The sequence below is a fragment of the Mustela nivalis genome (genome assembly GCF_964662115.1).
Source record: "Mustela nivalis genome assembly, chromosome: 8".
NCBI classification, from domain to species: Eukaryota; Metazoa; Chordata; class Mammalia; order Carnivora; family Mustelidae; genus Mustela; species Mustela nivalis.
The window spans coordinates 402661-424841 of NC_139027.1; the positions used below are offsets into that span (position 1 = coordinate 402661).

The 22181-nt window shown below is 61.7% G+C and overlaps 1 protein-coding gene across 2 annotated transcripts in view; it reads right to left on the minus strand.

Moving 5' to 3' along the window:
- The window catches only part of PXDN (peroxidasin), a 69764-nt gene extending 49632 nt beyond the window's left edge, over window positions 1-20132 (minus strand). The window contains exon 1 of one of the 2 annotated variants that reach the window (XM_082745755.1): window positions 19654-20132. In XM_082745755.1, the coding sequence (XP_082601881.1) occupies window positions 19654-19853 (200 nt within the window). In that variant the 5' untranslated portion in view covers window positions 19854-20132. The remainder of the gene's footprint in view (window positions 1-19653) is intronic. The other variant, XM_082745756.1, reaches the window with a different exon arrangement.
- Between the last annotated feature and the right edge of the window lie 2049 nt (window positions 20133-22181).

Here is a 22181-nt window from a genome sequence, read left to right on the forward strand (position 1 = left end):
GGTACGCGGCGATGTACATAATAAAAAAAGGAAAGGCAGGCAGATTTCTTTTTCCAATATACACTTCAAAACAGAAACAAGTGAGAACAGTTCGAAGCCCGGGACAGAAAACCTTAAAAGAAAACTGATTTTTAGAACTCAATCAAGGTACTGACCCATTCAAAGGAAAACCATACACAAAAGTTTCTATTTCGGTTTTAGGTATTGGAAGGTCTCCCTTTATTAGTAAATGTATAAAGGCAGCAACGCTACTGAAATACTAGAATTCTCCGGGATTCAGTGTCACTACTCCCTTCGCACAGAAGGCAACACCATCACTTGGATTTGTAATGCGCGACACTTAACCGATCCTGACTGTGTAACGTTGTTGCTCAGGGTTCACACTTCCACGGGCGACACAGAGAAAAGGGCAGAGCCTCGTTACGTGACACAACCCAGGTGGTGACCCCAGAGGAGCAGGGCAGAAGGGAGGAACTCCTCCAAGGCTGGTCCCCTGCCCCCGACAGGGTCACCACATGTGGCCTGAAGCAGAGGGACCCCAGCTACACACGGACCTGCCGCCCACGACAACAGGCAGACGAAAACCCAGCAAGAACGTGACCGGAACGAGACGGCCACGGAGGGGACGCACCGGGGGCCTGAGCAGGCAGAGGCTCGGACGGGGGACGCACGGCCCGCGCTGCTGCTTCCAGATGTCCGCCACGTGTGGGGGCATCTCCTGGTCAAAGCGGAGCAGCCTGGTGGCTGTCCTGAGCCCGAGTCCCCTGCTGTCCTGCAGGTGGTGAAGGAAGCGGGGACACTCGGAGCGGGAGGCAGCTCTGCGCTTGGGCCAGTGGCCTGGGGGTCCAGCAGGAGAGTGAAAGGACTCTGCACACCCGTGGGAACCCTGGAGCTGCTGGTCCGCAAACAGCCCTTGGGCAGAAAAGTCCCCAAGCGTCCGCAGCACCGGTTACAACTCGCCCAGCCCCGGGAGTCGGCGTCGAGGACGGCCTTGCCCGGCCCACCACTGCTGCAGACCCACCAGTCACTTTCGCCGCCCCGCGAGCCCCCGATCCAGGAGCCCCGGGTGCAGGGAAGGAGGCCCGGCGAGGGCCCTATGCCCTGTCCCTCCCACCGTGTCCTACGACAGACCCCCAGGCTTCACGGTTCAGAACGTGCCGTTTGCGAGCCACAGGCAACGAAGCTCATCTGCGCAAAGACTTCCCTCCCCCCACACGTGAACAGAATAAACCTACTAGTTCATGTGTCTGTTTCCTCTGGGGGAAAACAATCCCAAACTTCCTCCACGGGTGTTTAAAGATGAAATCAGTATTTTTCTTACTTTCCAGACCCAAAGAGGGGGGAAAAAAAGCCAGAATTGTGTACCACAGGCTTTTCCCAAGGCTGTTTTGTTGTGTCCCAGAGAACCCGGCACGCAGGGGTTAACCCGAAGACAGCCGTGTAATTCGAGGGAAAGCGGCCCCACTCCTCTTCTAGGCCGGCAAGGAGGCACGGAGACCTGCCTGGGTGAGCATGAAATCCATTCTCTCCAGCTAAGTGTGTCAGGGAAAACAGCGCCGGCGGCATCGTCCTAATTAGAAACAGCCAAGAAAACGGCCAAGAAACGGGGCACGATCCCAGCAGGACGGCTCCAACAGGATCCCGGCCGCGGAGGCGGGAGCTCCTGCTTTTCCGGGAACGTGCATGTGCAGTCGTCCTGTTTTGAAAACAGGACGCGAGTGGGGGTAAGCAAGTGTCTCCTCTCGGGGAAGCGCGTCTGGGCCCGGTGACGTCTGTGCATCACAGGCCGGACGACGGGTCCACCCGCCCTCGGGCCGGGCCGGGCTCCCACTCGGGCCTGCAGGAGCCGAGCAGGCTGTGGTGAGAGCGGCGGGAGCCGGAGGACGCACTGCCAGGCTGGCCGCTGGGGCCCTCCGGGGACAGAGACCTGCACGCCGGCCTCTGACCCAGGGCCCCCACAGTGGGCAGCACAGGCCTCAAAGGGCGCCCACCACGCCCCCGGCATGAGCAAACTTTACCCTGCACCCCAGGCCTCATCCGTGGGAAACAAGAATAATGTGTGCACGTGTGTGTGTGCACGCGCATGTACACACGCATACACATGTGTGTGCACACACGTACTCCGCTGCAGCATGACGCCCCTGACGCGGTCTGTTCCCACTGGGAGAAGGGCCACCACGGAGGCCCCGCCTACCTGCCGCAGGAGCAGCTCTAGCCAGACTGGCCACGGCGGCTGCGGGGAGGCTCTCGTCCACCCAGAAGGCGTCACAGTCGGAAGTCGGGTGGGGGGTGGCAGCGGTAACAGCCCAGAGTCCACTGAGGGCACATCTCAGGGACTGAGTCTGGCCAGCGTCGCAGGAAACCAAAGATCCATCGACCCAAACATTCCTGGAGAGGAAGGGCCACCACACGCCACGTGCACCCGGGCGTGGCGCGCCACCAAGAAGCCACTTGCCGGAGAAGGATGGATGGATCTCGTACCCCACAACCGGCCATGGGACTACACGGTCAGACGCCCGTCACGCACAGAAGACATCGCCAACGTCTGGGGCACGGACACTCCACGGGACCCCGATCTGTTCGCTCTGTAAGAAATGCCGCAAGACACGCACCAGGGAGCGCACCTAAACCTCCAGCGGCGAGCCGGGGAGCGCCGCGAGCCCACTACTGACGGCCCCGCACGCATGCACATACGCACACTTGTGCACACGCATGTGCAGCACACCCAGACACTTGGGAAGGGAAACACCTATGGGACACTGGACGGTATTAAGAAAGCACTGCTCATTTTTAGACGCATTATTTGGTTATTTTTGAAGGTGTTTTCTTTCAGAAACACAAACTACAGTATATGTGGATAAAATGAGAAACAGAACTAACAAACTGGAAAAAAAATATTTCATTAAAGCAATAGAGTTCTCTTTCATTAAAAAACAAACAAACACCGGAACACCAGCTTGACGCGCGGCTCAGGACTGCAGTGTTTGCTCACAGGCCGGCCACGGATGTGTCGACGCCAGCGCGGGACCCGGAGGGTCTCTCCGTCCGAAACCTCTGCCAGGACCCCAGCATCGATGGCCATCGTCACAGCCCACTCCGCTCCCTGCCGCCCACCCCACCCTGCAGAGCCTCCGGTCCTCAGCCTGGACCTGCGGGGGGGCCCGCCACTCCTGCTCCCTGAACACGCTGCCGCCAGCCCCGTCCCCAGGCGCACCCCGTGCTGTCCCAGCTCTCGGACTGTGCTCACGGAGCCCCACGGCCGGCAGGAGGCTCCCCCATACCTCGCTCCTCAAGACTGACCCAGCATTCGGAGTTGGAGTCACCATCGTGAGCACCTGTCCAAGTGCCTGACGGGAAAGCACTCCTGTGCCCCGTGCCCTCCTGCAGCGCCTCACATCTGGGACGCTGTCTGAGCGTGCGGTCACCGGGACACCCGCCCTGCTCTGAGCCTGCCTGTGGACCCCCCACGACACCGGGCGTTGCAGCCAGTGCCTGGCCATCGCCGGCCACCCGTGGAGTAGGTGCTGAACAAAACCGGCGTGGGAGCAACCGTTCTCCTAAGACAGTCCGTGCCCTTTTCCTTCAAGTACAACAAAACTTGGTAAAAACCTTAATTTAAGTACATGGGTCCATTCAGTTTCTGTTCCGTTGTTTGTTCTCGCCAGTGCCAGGAGGGAGCCGCCCCGGGAGGCTACGCCCTGACTCATCTCGGCTGGGGCAGGCGGTTGACGCCCCCACAGCTGGGTCCCCAGAGCGGCCGCACCCCCACCCTAGGCCCGCCGCCACCGTCCAGGACAGATGACCCCAGAGACCCTCCAGCGCAGCTGACTGGTAAGAGCAAGAGGACCCTCCCTGATCCGGGGAACCACCGGCGGCAAACGGACCCGGCCGGATCTCAGATTCCAGACTTGGGCCTGGGTGCGAGCGTGCGCACCTGGGCCTGTCCCCACCGCGCACACGGAGGAACCGGGCCCGGCTCGGAGCGGTTAGGAAGCGACCGCGTTCAAGAATATGGGACCGTCTCCTGTGACTCAGCCTGGGAACACGCGTCGCAGGCCCACACAAACCCTTGCCAGAAGCACCCAAAATCGACAGAACTGCTCCAGAAAACAAGGAAAGACCACGACTCACTGGACGCCAGTTAGGCCTCCCGAGCTGCCCCCTCCTTAGAGCGACAGAAACCAGCCCCTGCCTCTCGGAGCCCAGCATGGGGCCAGGGCAAAGGCAGGGGGTGCAAAGGGGCAGGGACGGGGGACAGGGCGACGCGGAGGATCCCCCCGGGCGTGGACACATCAGAACCCACGAAGAGGCACCGCCGAGGAGAGCCCAGCCCGCCTCGGGACGCAAAGCCCGGATGTGACCCGGCGGGTGGCCTCTGGGGCACGTCCTCTGGCCTCCATGTGGGGGACAGAGGTGGACGCCGGGCTTGAATCGAGCTTCTGAAACAGCTTATCTGGGTTCCGGGCACCCACGGTCGACTCCACGGATGCACAGTACTGGTCTGTGCTCCACACACCACAGACCACACACATCCAGGGCCCCGGCGCGCTCTCTCCCTATGGCAGGAACACACCCCATTACTCTGTGCTCCGACCAACCCCAGGATCTACCAGCCACTGGAACCAACCTGCCCCTGCAGGACAGCCTGTCACCAACCTGCCGCGTGCGTGTACGCTACTCACCCCCTGCGGGTCGATCCTAACCCGCCCAGAACCGACCACCACTCACACACTAGCAGACCCCCTAGCCTCCCGGGGGGGCCTGAGCCTGCTCCTTCTCTGAGTCCCTGTCCCTTTGTCTGTAAGTCCGACAAGCTGCGGGAAGTGAGAGGCAGGGCTGGGAGAGGAGGGAGCAGGCAGGCCAGCAGATGGCCCCTCACCAGGGTGGACGCCTGCCAACGCTGGGAACGGTGCCCACCAGAGTGGAAAGGGCAGAGGGAACTCGGAGGAAGGGGGTGCCGGGGGGACCACTGGGCAGGAAGGGCCCAGCATTCTGGCCCCCACGGCCCCCATGTGCCAAGAACCCCACAGAAGGGGTCCATTCGGGCAAGTCCTGCGACGGTCAGGACTCCCTCCTCCGACCGCACACACTCAGACGAGTCCCTGGCAGCGCTCTCGCCCTGAGCCCGCACCGCACAGGGGCCGGCCAGACTAGACCACGCCCCCACACCGATGCACACGTTCCGGGCACGTGTCCCGGCAGAGCTCTGTGCATGGGGACCCGACTATGGGCAGCCCCCTCCAGGGGCCCAGGCTCCGCCCCAACCTGCCCCGACAACCATGACCGGCCTCCCTCTCCGAAAAGTGGGGCTCCTGGCAGGTGCTCAGGGAGTCACGGCAGTGACCAAGCACAGAAAATGACCTCCTTGGGGGTGAGCACGGGAGAGCCCGATGGGGACCAGCTGCTGGTGCCAAGGAGACGTCTTCGGTCGCCCTCTGAGCTCAGCACACAGGACAGCGAGGGCAACGGTGCAGGCTGCAGGGGCGGCAGCGTGGGTGACCTCCTGGAGGAGAGAAGCAAACCCACACCACGGACGGGCAGGAGGACAGGCAGCGGTCCATGCCCAGCGCCCCGGCAGCAAACTCACAAGGGTTTTTCTGTTTTGTCCTTAGTGCGCTTTCGACGCCTTCTTAAAGGTCTGGCTTACATAATAATCCGTAACTAAAACCGGAGCTTCCTTCCTCCTCGAAACAATGTTCCGAAACAAAGTAACCAAGTTTTTCCACTATTTTTTGGCTCAAGTGAAAAAACCCATTTAAGGACTCGCAAGAGCGGAGGCCGCTGCCGACACCGGCTCCTCTCCCTTGCAGGGAGCTGGTGAGGATGGGGCCGTGGAGGAGGGCGCAGGCACGGGCGGCCTGTAGTGCACGGGGTGCGCTTACGGGCCTGGCGTGCACTCTGACCCCCTCTGCATCCTCAGGGCTCTGTGCCTGCCAACAGGGCTCAGGGGGCGGCTCTGCACCCGTCTACAGCCACAGCCTGCAGGGATCGGCGTCCGCGGCCAACTGCTGAGTCCCTTAGTATTTTCTAGCTCTGATTCCCCAGAGAGCCGTCAACACTAGGCCTGACCCTCAGCAACTGGCCAGCACACGGACTGACCGTGGTCAGATGCCCACCATTTCTACCCAGCTGTGGCGGGACAAGCACGGTCGCCAGACACTCCACAAGGACACGGCACGGGTCAGGCCCGTCTAGAGAAACAGACCCAATGGGGCGTGTGCGCGCTTGGATCCGTACACAGGAGGGTGTGTTTATGTTAAGGAGACATTCACTGCGGAAGGTTGGTCAGCCCAGAATCTGCAGGATGGGCCAGCAGGCCGGAGGCCCGGGAAAGCACTGCTGAGGGCCGAGGCCTTCTGCTGACATAATTTCTTGCTGCTCGGGGCACTCCCAAACTTCTCTCCAAGGCCTTCACCTGCTTGAGTGAGGCTCACCCTCCCTGTGGAGGAAGATCTGCTTTCCTCAAAGACCACTGACTTAGTGACGTCTAGAATAACGTCTCATCAAATGTAGGGTACTACGGCCTAGCCAAGGTGGCACACGAAATTAATGGTCGGGCACACCCGGGCACGCTGATGTCAGCCTACTTACAGGATCCCAGGACTTCAGCAGCTGAAGGGGTTAACGGAGATCACTCCTGCAGAGCTGCAGAGCGGGAGACAGAGCTGCTCTCTGAGCTCAGCAGAATCAACGGATGAAGCATGTTATCCCACTGGGCACGGACCCAATCTTCACCGCCTGGTAACCGGAGAGCCGCATTCTGTCCACACAAACCAAGCCCAGGAACTCACCGATTTCAGGCCCTACCAAAGCGGATTTCTGCTGGCTGCGTGTCTCACACCAGGCTGTTTTAATGACCCACACTGGATCGGAAAGTGGAATCGGTAAGTAGGGACAGCAGTTACTGTCCACCCAGAGGCTGAGAACACCTCTCCGAAGGGGCTTCTTACACAGAGAGTGAAGTTCTAGGAAGATAAGAGATGCAACTCAGGTAATTACTGGACAAGAAAACATTTTAGAGTGCTAAAGGAGACCGTTCCATCACTCAAAGATACCCCAGGACGAAGGAAGCATGAGAAATGCTCCCCACAGACGGGTCTGGGGGGAAACCTTCAGGGAAGGGGCCCAGACAGCACCCTGCAGAGAAGGGCAGTAACACCGACCCACGAAGCCCCTCCCAGGCACGAGACGGGGGCGGTTCCTTCGAATCCAGGTCATTCCGCATGACCAGCCTGCCCTGCCCGACCCGCAGCTCTGCGGTGGCGCCATCTCCTTTCTCGGTCCTGATTTTCAGAGTCCCTGCCGCCTGGGAGTCTGTCCCCAGGGAGAACACGTGAAGCCCTAATGCGGCGCCCACTGTGTACCGAGCTGGGTCCTGTCCAGTCTCCAGGGCCGCATGGAAGCCCTGGAGGAGCTGACCACGACGACTCACGTAATTTTCTGCCGGACGCCGTCCTCCCGGGAGCCCGGCCGGGCAGCCGCTGCCACACGCAGGGCACTGGAAATGCGCAAAGAATCCGCTTCTTCGTGGCCAAAGACGAGGATGAAGAACTGGGATTTCGGCTTTCTTGTTTTTATTTTTATTCCCTGTTTTATTTATCAGAAAGGGAGAGAGAGGGAGAAAGTAGCAGCCCAGCCTGCGTGTGGAGCACCACTGAGGCTCGAGCTCACAACCCCGACACAGCCTGAACCGAACCCGAGGCCGATGCCTCGCTGACCTCGCCACCCGGGTGCTCCGACGAGGAAGGATTTCACAGCTGGCACATTCCGAGCTTAGGAGGAAAGGGTCTCGGGTCTACAGGAAGTTCTTTCCACAACCACTTCCTTTCCTGCTCCTCTCTAGCTGGGCTTCCGATCCCACCCTGACCCATGAGAGGGAGAGAAGGGGCAGGCCCGTGCACGCGGCGGGCACTGCAGGGTGTCACCGCCTGTAGCCTGTCCCCCATACAGGGAGCCTCCCTGCAGCAGGGCGCGCACGTCTCGGCACCCACGCCCGGCACGGACGGGGATGCCAGGAAGGAGGGAGAACAGGCTGGACGGACGGACGGACGGACGGACGGAGAGCAGGGGGAGGGGAGGGAGTGTGCGGGTGGATGACGGCGGGTGAGTCTGGACGGGGGAGGGAAGGCTGGACGGGTGGGTGGACGGACGGACAGACAGGCGGGCAGAGGGATGGGGGGCGGGTCAGTGGTGAATGTGAAGACAGAAGAACGGACGGGCGGCAGGATGGAGGGGTGACAGACGCGGACGTAACAAAAATGCACAAGAACAAATGCTCAAGACGAGTATTTAGCCACCTGTCGCCATGCCGACACAAACATCCCCCGTGTCCCGGTAAATAACCACCATGACTAAGGGCCGCCACTCGCACCGGTATTTCCGGAAGTTAAAGGGCCGCTCGGCCGCCTGCGGACCCGGAGATCCTGCGCGGCTCCAGGAGCCGCGAGCCCAGTCCAGCTCCTCCCTCCCTCGCACAAGCAGAGACCGGATGGGACGCCTGAGCTGCAAGGACTTGCCGTGAGCCGCAGCCTGTCCTCGGGGACACACACTCTCAGGGTCTGTGAGGTCAGGCTTCCTTTGACCGCACTTCGGAGGGAAGAGCTCTTCCTGCCCCAAGGGCCACAGAAGCTTTATTTTCATGACCCGAGAGCTCCGGTCGGCACCGCGCACGGACGCCAGCTTCTGCTCCCCGGGAGGAGCCGGAGCCCTGTGCTTCCTGTGCCGAGCCCGGAGCCGCGCGTCAGCAGTAGAGCCCTGCCAGAGCGCCGCTTCGACGGATGGGCGGGCCGGGACCCTGCGGTCACCGAGGGGTTCCCGGATCCTTGCAGGCGCTGTCCACGTGCCATCAACTTCACGCTTTTTAAGGGTCTGGGTTTGGTCTAGAAAACTGCATTTCTAGAATGCACTGAATACTATGTTTCGTGGCATTTCCTGTCTGAATTCCAAGTCACCCCCTCGATCAAAGTCACAGAACAACGGCAGGCTGGGAGCCCGAGGGCCGCACCAGCGGGAGGAACCCGGCCATCACCAGCGCCGCAGATCCGTCCTTCCCGGGCCTGCAGGGGCCGTCCCTCCCCCAACTCCGCTGGCGCCGTCCCCCAGTTCAGGAGAAACTCGATAAAACAAGTTTCCACGGTAAACCCATCTACCGGGCCAGGCTGCGTCAGCACATTCCCAGTGCCTACGTTTCCACATCCTTCGAACCCCCCCAGAGGGGGAAACCGAGGCTTCGGGGGTAAATGAGCTCGCCGGAAAGCGCGGCACCAGGATCTCAGCTCCGGGCACACCTCAGGCCTGCCAACCAGGCGTTTCCTCAGCCCTCCGCTGGACACTCGTCCTTCCTCACCCGCCAGCCCCGAGGTCAGCCCCCAGCGGCGCGCACCCCGCTCTCCATGCCGTGGTCACCCCGCTCTCCAAGCGCAGCGCATGGGAAACCGGGGGCCGCCTGCTTCTTGTCCATGCCTAGCACCTCACTGGGAGTGCCCCCCACAGTGACTTCCCTAGGACGTTTCTAAATAACTAAACACCTGGACTTCGAAGTCACTCACATGTTCGGGGTTTCTGTGTTCTGCAGGGACCTGTCTTGGTCCTAGCCCCTCCGAGAAACCAGGGCCAGACTGAGAAGGTCTCCCGGGGTGAGTGGGGCTGTGGTGTCCACAGTGGGGGGGTCCCCTCCCTCGTCCTCAGGTGCCTGCACCTCTACACACAATACCGGAGCACACACTCAATCCTCAGGATTTGGGGGCTCCATACTGGGAATTTTCCCACTCGCTAACATCTATCTGTGACCCTAAAACCAATCCTCGCGGGGTTCTGACAGTGACTCAGGGACAAGCAGGGAGCGGTGGGCAGCCTGGGCAGCCGACGCTCGCGCTCCCTGCGGCCGGGGAGCAAGAGGACCCTCCTGCTTCTTCTCGCTCAGGCTCCTGCTCACCAGCCCGTGAGCGCTAAGCTGTCTGCATTTCTTTCCTAAATTCTGGTGACTTTGCAGCTTAAAACTGTCCCCAAGCATCGTGCTGGGGTCTGTCTCGTGCCTGACTTCGAGACACCCTCACGTGTCTCAGGAAAAATCGGGCACGAGATGAGCCTTGCTCAGGCTCCAGCTCCCGGTTCATCTCCTAGAAGGCTGCATTAGATCAGGTGTCTTTAAACAGAACACACACAGAAGAAGGTCACCTACCGATCGGGTGATGAAAGCGGTCTGACCAGGGGATCCCAAGAACCTGGGCCAATCTGTCCCCTGGACTGACACTTCGGTGCTCATGAATCCAGGGTCTGCAGTGTCTTCACAAACGGGACCGCCAGCAAGCATCAACCACCCACCTCTCCCACAGCCGAGCGCCAGGACCGCGCGGCTCCTCCCAGGGCAGGCTCCCGGGTGACCGTCAGTCCAGGAGAAAGCCAACCGTGGGGAGAGACCAACCCAGAATTCCATACCAGGCCACAGACAGAAGCTGTCAGGAGCCCAAATACAGCAGACCCAGTCCACAAAAGCCCAGTGATGGAGACAAATCGATGACTAGTTCCATTTTCAGGGCAAACTGAGATCCAAGTCTTCAGAGAGAAGACAATTCGTAACGACTAACGTGTCCTTCCTGAGCAAACGCGGGTGCATGCATCCCGTTTCCACGGTGCAGGCATCAGAGCGGGGCCCCGCATCCCACCCACCACAGCAACAAGCCACGCGCCTCTTCAGACTCACCCCAACCTCACTGGATTAGCTCAGTGGCAGGTGCGGGATCGATGCTAACGGAGGACAGCCATCCTCAGCAAAAGTGTCCGGGAAAAAACAGACCAGGAAAAGCCCACCACGTGCTGACCAGAGCCCTTGGTGCAGACCAAGACTTCGCAGATTACAGAAACGTGCCCTAAAGTAACCAACACACACAGACAGTGGCATTTGGGAGAAACTGTAAAGAAGCAGAAATGTGGAAACCAAGTAACAAACCATAAAAATGTAGTTCAATAAAACTGGCGACTTTAAGCAAATAAATGCTACATGGCCGTTAACGGTAACGGTACAGACCTTTAATGATGGACCAGGCTCAGAGCCCCAATGTGTCCCAAGACTTAGAACATGCCACGTGCACTGCAGAGGACAGGAACTGGGTCCCAGTCTTTGTAGATGACAGATACATGGACAGACAGACGGATGGGTAGATAAATGTCACGAATAGATAACAGACAGATAGATGGACAGACAGACGGATGAATAGATGGACAGATAGACGGATGGATAAAAACATAGTTGGGTAGATAAGAGATGGATAAACAGACGGATGATACGGATAAGTACAGAGATGGGTAGATGGACGGACAAATGGACGGATGGAAGGACAGACGGACAGATGGAAGAAAGGATGGATGGATGGATGGACAGACAGCAGATGGATGGATGGACAGGCACACAGATGGGTAGATATGGGGACAGACGGACGGACGGATGCGAGGAAAGATGATGAAGACAGATGGCGGACACAGGCACACAGATGACAGACGGACGCAGGTGGACAGACGGCAAACACGGAGACGGGATGTGCACACACAGACACACGCGCATGCCCGTGCGACCCACACACACGTCAGCGTTTGGGGACGTACGCCCCGATCTGAAAGTGCTTCCTCTAAGGTAAGAACATGAGTGATGTGTCGTGCTGGGTTCATCTGTTCTTTCACGTTCTTCTGCTACGAACGTGTGCACCTTCCATGAAATACTCCTAAAATGTCGTAGGAAGAGGAAGCTGGACGGTGTGGTTAGCGGGCAAGAAGGCAGGTCTCCCCGCCTCCCCTGCTATGTCTGCTGGCGCGAGCGTGGCTCACCTTCCTTCAGGCGGGGGTGGGGGGGAGTGGGGGGCTGGGGGGGGCTCCGCGCCCGGGGGTGGGGCCAACAATGAGGAGCAGCTGAGGCCGCCTGAGACCCAAGGCCCAGCGGCAGGCGTTCAGAGTTCTTCCAAGCTCACTCACAACTACAGGGTCGCAGGACGCACAAGGTAGAGTCAGGGTCCTGTGGACAGGGGCACACACCCTCTCGGCCTGTGTTCGTCCCTGGCCCTTGGAATCAGTGCTCAGCCAAGGCCACCGCCAGCCCCACTCTGCCATGCGCGGGGAAGTCTGCAGCAAAGCCACTGGCTTACAGGAGCCTGGCTGAGCTGTGGGTGCCCGTGGACGGTCCCACAGCGCCTGCGGATCCACACCGGGCAACCCTCTGCACGGGATAAGTCAACTGTTAGAAGTCTCCCCGTGGCGGCATCTGCACAGCCCAGAGCCAGCGCGAAGCGAGGTGGGGGTCACGGTGTCCAGAAAAGAGTGGCCAGCAGCCGCACAGCCCCCAGCGGACCTCAGTGAGAAGGGGGGCGAGAGGTCCGAGCCCCTCGGGGACAGGGGCAGCAGCAGCCGCGGCAGAGGGCACGGGACGTGGAGCCTGACCAGGACCGCGGTCATCACGGGCCACCAAGTGCAGCCCAGCCGTCGCCCCCACTCGGGAGACGCCCGCACTGCCCTGGCCCTCTCCGCCACGCACTGATCGGCGTCCCCAGGCTGGGACGGCGGACAGCAGCCACCACGCCAGGCCTTGCTCAGGATCTCAAATCCTCCCCTGCTGGGACAGCGTAGAGCAGGGTGGAGGGGGGACAGTGCGACCGGACAGCCTGGGTCCCCGAGTCCCTGTTGTGGCCAACACCTTCTTCAGGAGTTGGACTGTAAGTACCCGGCTGGGCTCGGCTACTCACCTCCGCCCCTACAGTCGGAGGCCGCCCATACGAGCCTCAGCACAGGGGCCGGGCCCTCTCCGGTCCGGACCATCTGCCCATGAGGGGCAGCTGTCCCACGGCCCAGCATGCGGGCCCCTGGCTCAGAGCAGAGCCCCCAAGGGCAGCCGCCCACCCAGGAGTACCCGCACTGCGGGAGGTGTGGGAGGAGGACAGGCTGGCGTGGCGGCAGCCACGGGATGCGGTCACAGCGCCCGGACCCACAGAAGGGCGCTCCAGAGGCAGAAGGGACGGATTCTGATCTCTCTGAATCCCGACTTGGGCGCGTGTTTCCTTCTTTTGCTTTTTAAGAGGCGCTGTGGCAGAAAAATGTAAAGTTTGTCGTTTGTTTTTTAATCAGAAATAAAAAGGCGTGGGGGCTCACACTGGAACACCATGGGGAGTAGCAGCGACCAGCCCTGCTCTCCCGCCCCACGCGACCGAAAACTCCTGAAATACAGGAAACGAGTGTTGTGCGGACAGCACAGACCCGTCAACAAACTCAGGATCCCCGAGACAACACCAGCACCCCAGGTCACCGCACAGGAGCAGGGACGATGCCGTGCATGTGGGGAAACTGAGGCAGCCGAGCGGCAGGACCCCGAGCCTGGGGTGATGCCCAGAGGAATCCGTAGGGCGCCGCCCAGACACATGAGCAGACACAGGACAGGGTCCAAAGTGTGAGAAAGGAAGAAACAAAGGTCACAGGAGAAACTAATAAATCAGAAAACGAGAGAGAAACCAGGGAATCCCAGTGTGAGGTTTCTGCAAAGTTCCGCGGAACCGACCGAGCTCAAGCAGCAGAAGCCGCCCCTTTGTCTGCTGATGAGCAGGAGAAGAGGAGTCAGGGGGAGTCCTGGAGGGGGGAGGGGGGTACAATGAGGAGCACAAGCGCAGCTCATTCAGGAAGGAACGCAGCCCTGCCCAGACTCCCGGGAAGGGCCTTGCGGTCCTGCAAAACCCTCCTGCAAGGACAGCCCGAGCCTGGAGGCTTCCCAGGCAAGCTCTGCCAGACACAGAAAGAACCCAAACCAGTTCTGCCCACACTCCCCCCAAATATGGAAAAGGAAGGCCTGTTCTGAACTCAGCCTCGGAGATGAGACTGACCCTGATGTGCCCAAACCAGACACAGCCACTCCAGGAAGGGAACAAAGACCGACCAGTATCCCCTCCGTGAAAGCCAACCCAGCAACCTCGGTGAGGCCAACTGGGCAGGGAGGGGGCAGGGAGGGGGCAGGGAGGGGGCAGGGAGGGGACAGGGAGGGGGCAGGGAGGGGGCAGGGAGCTCTCAGGGGCCAGGGAGTTTCCCAGACCTGACTGTGGTGTGGGCTTCACAAGAAAAGGACCAGGTCAAAACTCAGCACTTTGAATAGGTGAACCTTTTACAATGTTAATTGTGCCTCAACAAGTCTTTTCTTCTTAAGGGAAAATTCACCCGGACAAAGGTCAGAAAAGGGCCTAATCACCAAGGTCAGAAAAGGGCCTAATCACACTAAGCTTCCTCTGCAGACCCGGACACAGAACAAAAGCCAGGATGAACCTCTGAGCTCCCAGGCTCCTGAGACCAGAGCCTGTTCCCGCCAAGGGGTGGAGCCCGGCTCCTCCAACTCCTCTGCCTGCCCCGGCCTGGGCTTCCAACCGGGAAGACGGCCTGACCCCACCTTCTGGGGCCAAGGATCCCCTGGCAAGCAGATCCAGAACCCCACGAGCAAAGGGGGCCCAAGAAAATCCTACAGAGGGTCGGGGTGCCTGGGACACGGTGGGGGTCTGCTCACTCTTTCTTCGCAGGGGATCTGCCTCGGAAGCTCTGTGCCCCTGGCTGTGGAGGGACAGAGCAGCAGATTCCAGAGTAAAGACATGAGTCAGGAGATGAATGATGTAGGCCAGCCAGGCAACAGGGACCCCAGGGAACGCGGGAAGCTCTCCTTAACTCCGTGTCTGTCTGGATTGACGGCACACCAGAAACGTAACTGTTTCAACGGAACCTCAGCGATCCCGGCCGGTGCAGACCCAGGATTTACCCTCGAGGCTGCTGGCGGACGGACGCGCACGCAGAGAAGCCCAGGGGCAGGGGAAGAGAAAGCACAATCTGTGTTTTTCTAAATTAACTTCAAGACAAAATATAAACCATCGAAATGATCGATTTAGAAGATTTTAAGCTGTCGGTAAGATTATCGTCCACACCAATAAAGCCCCGCTCTCATCTGGGGACGGACATGGGGTCCGCACATGCGGGGTTCGGCACGTGGAGTCCAGGAACCAGCCCCCTCGCAGCCCTGCCCTTGGACAGCAGAGCTCGGCTGTCCTGTGGGCATCTGCTTGTCTTCCTGCTGTGACGCCCGAGGGAGGCCCAGCACCCCCATCAGAAAGAGAAAACGCCCCAGCCCGGTGCAAACCAGACTTCTACCTGGTTTTCCATGATGAGATCCGTTTTGCAGACGGGGATTTTCTCCACTTCTGCGGACACGTCATGCTGAAGCCTCACTCTCCGCAGACGATGGCCCTTGGGTCTGCCCAACACGCCCTTGTAGGGATGCCTGTGTCCCCCGCTGGCCGTGGGCCCTCGCCCCCTCCCGCGGGCGTGGCTGGCAGAGCAGACTTGTCCGGGCTCTGAACAACTCCGAGCACTTGTGCCCGGACACTGAGTCCGCCATGCGGCACCCGGGCCATGGGAGGGAAGCCCACAGTGGCCAGGCATCTCTATGGAGGGAAATTGAGTCCCGGGGCCGGGCAGAGAAGGCAGGTGAAGCAGGACCGGCGCACGGAGCCGAGCTGCAGGGACCAACGAGCCTTTACCACCCCTTCCCTCGATGGGGCGAAAACACGGATGGCGGAGCCGGCTCTGCAAACACCCGGAACCGCACACAAGCCACTCCGAGGGCAAATACCGCACGTGGCCGGAGCGGGAGGTCCCTCAGAGCTTCCCCTGAAGGCAGAACAGTTTCCTCCTCAGACCGCGGGTCACTTGTGATGACAGCAGCCGCCCATGTGCAGGGACCCCAGGAGCCGTCTGCCATGCAGGGAGTGGGTCCGCCACCGTTCTGGGAAGACAGATCACCAGTACCTTGTATTTTCACATAGTCCTAGAGCGCCCGTCAAATACATCCGAGCTGCGATCAACAAGACTCGGACTTCATCCTCACAGCATGACGTGGAAAATCAGGAACCTGCTCCAAGTAAGCCAAAGGCTCGAACATCAGCACGGCTCCCAAGGGTCCTGCAGAGCCCAGAGGAGGCCCACGGACTGGCCTCCTAGGGCTCAGGCCAGCCTTCCCGGGCGCTGAGAGCATCCCCAGAAGGCAGGGTCAGCAGTGAGGTGCTTCCTAGGAGCCGACAGCACGGAAGCGCGCAGAGAACAGCAGCGGGAGGGACCCCACCGCCCACCCCACCTCCCAGCCCACAGATGCATCTCTGCTGAACTCCCATGAGACTCGTTTGCGCACAGAGAAGTTGGTGGGAAGGGAGATTCTCCCGACAGCCCAGTCTGGGGAGCTCCAGGGAGGTGGGGGACGTCAGGGCTGGGGGGCCGGGGTGCTCATCTCCAGGGGACGGGGACTGAGGGACGAGAGAGGGCTGCTATGCGCCACCATCCCCAGAGGCACCCGTGGAACACTGGGGTCCCCACCCACGGAGCGGGAGCACTGGGGTCCCCAGGTGCACAGTGCTGGGGGCGCTCCTCGCAGCTTCCCGCAGAGCCACCGGGCCAGCCCTGCACCAGCTGCCGCTCCTCCCCCGCCCGCAGGCCCGCGCTCTCCAGGGCTCCAGGGGACCACGTGTGCCCCGGGGTGGGACTGGACACAGGCACAGATCCCAAACCCAGCCGCTGATCAGCAAGCTGAGGCAGTAGAACGGGGCAGCTGTCTGGTGGGCAGAGACCCCGCCTACTTTGGGGCCGGGCTGCGCCCCAGGGCTTCCTGTCACATGGACGGTGGTCTGGCGTGGCCTGGGGCGTCTCTGGATGTCAGCTTCGGAGTCTATTCCCATGACCTCACAGTGGAGGCTACAGGGGAGGAAAGGGGCTGGGGGGCGAGCAGGGAGTAGGGCACGAGGCCAGAACCCCAGAGGGGGCCAGAGGGCAGAAATGTCCTACTGCTTTAGTCCCCGCTTTTTAATGATCCTGGGGACGAGCTTCTACTGTGCTGCTCAGCAGACCAGAACATTCCCAACCAGAACAGCATTTCTGCATTAGCGCAGCCGCTGGTGGGGAAGGAGGTCCTGGAGCTGGCAGAGAAGGGGGCCTGCGGACCAGAGAGGCCCACCACAGCCCCAGGCTCCAGACCACAGCCGGGCCGGTGCGGTTCCCTCTGCAACACCAGCCAGTGCTGCCAGTGGGCATGAGCTGGGGCCAAACCCGTCTGGAATCCCAGCACAGCCACAAACCGCGAATTCTGAGGCCCCGACCAGGGACGAACCTCAACCACCCGGGGAGGGCCCAGCCCGAACACACTCCCGGAGAGCACGGGAACTCAGACCAGGGGCTCCGACTCCATCTTTTTCGAGGCTGGGGGTGCCAGTAGGGAGGTCTTGAAAAGAAAGGGACGACCCAGGGTCACATGGTCCAGCTAATTGGGGGGTCAGGTTCTGTCTGATTTATCTTCTTATTTTTAAGTTCCCAATTTCTACCAAGTCATTTCTTTAAAAATAGGGGGGAAAAGTCATGGTGTATGAGAGCAGGGATCTGGGAGACAAGCCACAACGGAAAATTAAAGATTTCTGCAGGAGCAGTCTGTCACGTGACAGCACCTACTCTGCCCCCACCGGGACGGACGAACTGGGCCGCAGTCCTCTTCGTGTCCTGCGTGCCCGCCAGGGGCTCCCGTCTGGACTGTCCCCTCAGTTTCCCAAAGCCTGTGCCCTCACCATGACTACCCTGGCTCCTGTGACCTCTGTCCAGGGTCCAGTGACCTGCAAAATGTCCCCCCAGGGAACCTATCACAGCGGGACTGGGCCCCCGCCGGGTCCCAGGGTCTCCACTGGCAGCCTCTTCTGGACCTCGGTTTGCAGAGTGGCAAAGTGGGTGTGTGCTCATTTCACCGATAATCTGTGCAAGCTGGCTTCCTTGTGCAAAAGACTTGGTCGGCAGAGCCTGCGTCTGGTCTGTCTCAAGGACTCCGTGAGACTAAGCAAGGTCTTTTCAAATCATTTCTGGGGACGCCTGGGCGGCTCAGCAGGTTAAGTCTCTGCCTTCCGCTGAAGTTCTGATCCCAGAGTCCTGGGATCGAGCCCCACATGGGGCTCTGGGCTCTGAGCTCTGGGCTCTCTGCTCTGCGAGGAGCCTGCTTCCCCCCTCTCTTTCTGCCTGTCTCTCTGCCTGTGATCTCTGTCAAATAAGTAAATAAAATCTTTAAAAAGGTAAAGCTGATGTCAATGAAAGCCGTCTGGAAACCCTGCAGGCTCACTACGAGGTCACTTTGTCACTTTCCGGGCTTGCCCTGGGCTATTTTAGAAACACCTGAGGGCTCTGTGGCGAATTGCGCCAGGCAGGGTAGGCCGAAGACCCCGTTTTGGTTCTGCAACCCTCCTAACTTGGAGTCCGGCTCTTTTTAAAAACAATGAAGATGTGGCGGCAAAGCCCAGCACCCGCCAGATGTGAAAAGCGGCTTCGGGGTCCAGCTTTCTACCGCGACTCAGCCCCCCGCTTCAGCGCTGCCCCCGTGGAGGCCAGGGCCGCACAGACCCTCCGGAAAGGAACCCGCTCTCTCCCTGAAGAACAGCGTTGCTGGCTCCCGCCAAAGACCCCGCGGCCCCCGCGGCACGGTCGGCGGCCAGGAGCGCTGCGCCCCGGACTGGCTCTCACAGTTCAACGCCCTCCGCCCACTTCCTATGGTTCGCTCACGATTTTACAACTTTTGCAGGCTCTTGGGCGGTGCCAAAAGGAGTCCGGCTCAGCCAAGAAAAGTGGAAACTATTTTTGGCATCCAGAAGGACAGCTGTAGGACGCGGCGACGGCCGGCGCCCGCCTCTACAGATCTGGAGAGCCCCTCATCAGGGGCGCGTCCGGAACCCTGGAGGCTGCACTAGGCCTGCGCCGCGGCCGAGGGTCGGGGTCGGCCTCCGGGGAGGGGGCGTTCCGGGGAGGGGCGAGGTCCGCACGGTGTCTGCGCCGCGCAGAGGCCAAGTGCGCGACACTTTGTACCCACTTGAGCGCCAAGTGGCGCCGAGGGCGGCAGCCCCGTGAGAGGCGCGCCCGGGCGGAAACGCGCCCGAGCCCTCGGCGCACACCGGAGCCGCCCCGGAACTCGCAGACCCGCACCGCGGCGGCCGCGCTCGCTGGGGCACCGTCCAAGTCCGCGGGACGCGCGCCCCTCGAGCCGGGGGCCCCCGGGCAGGAGGCTCTCCGCGCCCAGCGGATGCGGGGACAAGGGCGCCGCTACGGATCCCTGAGGGGCCGCGAGGGAAGGTCCCCCAAAGAGGGGACGCGGCTGCCGCGGTCCTGGAGGACGGCGAGGCGCGGGGGCGCGCCCATCTGCAGCGGACCGAGAGAGGCCGCAGAGGGAGAAGGGGGCGCGGAGAAGGGAAACCAACGGGACAGGGAGCGGGCAGGGGAGGCGCGGAGGAGGGGGGCGACCCGTTCAGCGCGTTCGGGCGGGGCGGGGACGGAGAGGGGCGGGAGCGGGGAGAGCTGGGCGCCGAGGGGGCGCCGACACCCGGGGAGGGGGCCGGGCAGGGGCGGCGAGCGGGACTCGGACGGGCGGCCCCCGCAGCTCCCCCGTCCCGCCGGGGACTCCGAGCTGCTAACAAAGGAAGCTCCGGAGGCCGCGCGCCCCGCGCTCAGGTCCGCCCTCCGCGCCCGGGCCAAGGCGGACAAAGGCCCGAGGGCCACTGCTCAGCCCCAAACCCAGAGTTCTGGTCCCCCGCCCGGGTCCCCCCACCCCGCGACCCCGGCCGCGCGCCCCGCCGCACTCACAGGATGGAGGTCTGCGGCGCCACGGCGGGCACGGCCTCCAGCAGCAGATGCATGCAGCGCACGGTGGTGCGAAAGCACAGGCAGCGGCTCGGACAGCCGGCGCCCGACTTCGGGGCGACCGTGGCCAGCGCCCCCCAGCCGCAGCAGAGCACCAGCGCCAGCAGGCAGCGGCGCGCGGGGCCCGCGGGTCGCACGGCCATGGCCCTGGGCGCGCGACGCTCGGACGCGAGAGGACCGGCTGGGCCCGGCGCGACCCTGCGGGCTCCGGACTGCTCCCGCCCGCACGGCCCACGTCCCAGCTGTGTGCTGGGGGCTGGGGGGGGGGGGGGCGCCAGCTGTGCACATGCGCGCGGCTCCTCCCTTCGCACCCTCCCCGAGGGCTGGGGCGGGGCGGGGCGGGACCTCAGGCTTGGCGTGAAGCGGCAGCAACCGCGTCCCTGCTTAGGGGCCGCCGGGCAGCCCTCTCTGGAGGCTCCCTGGTGCCGAGGGTCGCTGGGGCTTCCGGGGACAAGTCCGGGTCTGCACTTGGGAGCTGGGGGCCTCCCATCTCGCCCCGCCAGCTGCGCTCTCCACGTGTGTGCAGAGAGAGGGTCGGGGTTTTGGTGGTGTTTTTTTTTTTTTTCTTTTTTTTTGGTCGTTGTTTTGTAGAAGTGGTTCAAGTGCTCACTTTGTTCCAGGCACGGTTCCAAGGGGCCTCTCACTCCCTCTCCCTCTACCCGCGCTCTACCTCTCCCTCTCTCGCTCTCTCATCCCTCTCCGTCTATCAGCCTCCCCTCCGTGCGCTCTGAACACACACAAGTGGCGACAGGACTGAAACCGGCCAGTCGGGCCCCTGCCTGTGCCCTGAGACCTGCTTTCTGCCCCTGCTGGCCCCAGGGCACTGTTTGGAGCACAGAGGACATTGTGTCGAGTCCTGGGTTCAGGTCTGGGCCAGGTGGACCTCGCTCAGGACCCTTTAGCTCCCTCCCTGGAGGACACACCCAGAGGAGAGCTCTGGACCCACCAAGTGGGACTTGGGCGGCACCGCCGGCAGTCCGGACAAGCTATGGAGAGGAGGGACACCGAGTCACACACGTACACGTCTGCAATTCTGTTCTAAAGCTCTGCGCGTTATCCACTGAGTCCCAGAGAACCCAATGCCTGCGTCTGACAGATGAGGGCCATCACCAAGAACCAGTGTCCAGCCCCGGTCTGCAACGTGTCCACCGTGCAGCACTCTAACCCAGGTGCACCGCAGGGTGTCGGGGTGAGACAGGCGAGTGGCCAGGCTCTCTCCTGGGGACGGATGAGCACATGCCTGCGTGACACACGGTTTTCAGGGTCCCCATCTGGGGGCAGCTGAACTGCCGTCCCGAGGCTTCTGTGCGTGTCTTCGAGGCCATTGTCCCCACGACCACGTGGAGCAACTTTCCTGGTCACCGAGGACCAGCATAAGCCATCCCAGGGTGCTGTATTCTAAGCGGGACACTCCTGCCTCCGCGCACCGCGCGGTGTGCAGGCCCCCACCTGATCGCCCCACAGGAATTTCAAGGTAACCACGTCAGCGACACGAAACCTGACTCTCCCTGAACGTGCGTTTTTCCTCCTGAATCACGAATCCGATCCTCCAAGCTGCTTTCCCAAAACTCCGGCCTGGAAGCTGTCCCCACCCTTGTCCTCGGCCCACTTTGCGGAGCCGTGAACTCAGGCGCAGGTGGTGCTCCTTGCGGAGGCCGCCTGCTCTCCCGACCTCGCTCTCCTCAGCCGCTGGCCGTCCCCGCCCCCCCCCAGCCCACAGCCCCCATCACCAGAGATCCTCCCTCCCGGGGACCCTGTCTTCTGGGCCTTCTGGCCCATCCCCCCTGCAGGGGACAGAGACTATGTCACAGTGCCGACCCCTCCCCTTCCCAGTCCAGACTTCGGATGTAAGTGGGCAAAGGCGATGGTTCGCAAAACAGCTTCGGCGCCCGGTGTGCGGGGCGTCCAACACGCCCTGTACGTACACCCTGTGAGCTTCTCCGTTCCACAGCTCGGTCCCTGCCCGCTGTGGGGTTAACTGTTCGGGCGTCCGGCAGGGCTCCTGCACGTGGGCTTTGGCCAAAGGCTGATCTAGGTGTGGTGCTGCGTGAGAGGAGCGTTGGTTGACGTCTGTGCTCTGTTGCCTTGAGGTCCCGATGACCCGCCACCATGGGGCTGGGCTTCACCCAGTCGGTATAAGGTCCTAAGAATAAAAACGGGGGGCGGTTCCCAGCAAAGACATCCTGCCTGCAAACCTCGGCCTCGACCCCTGCCTGGGTGTCTGGTCTGATCGAGCGGGCTCCCTAAAGCCCATCGTCCATGGGTCCGTCCTCCTTCCGTCTTCCTACCAGGCCGTTCCTCTGGAGGCCCGGAAGGACAGCCCTTTGCGGAGCGCTGGCTGCTGGCTGGGGAAGTGTGGGGAGGACAATGCCAGCACCCCCCCCACCCCACCCCTGTGCTGAGGAAGCTCCTCTGCTGTGCTAAGCGCACTTCCCGGGCTTGGGGCCTCATTTCCTGCTCCTGCCCTCTAG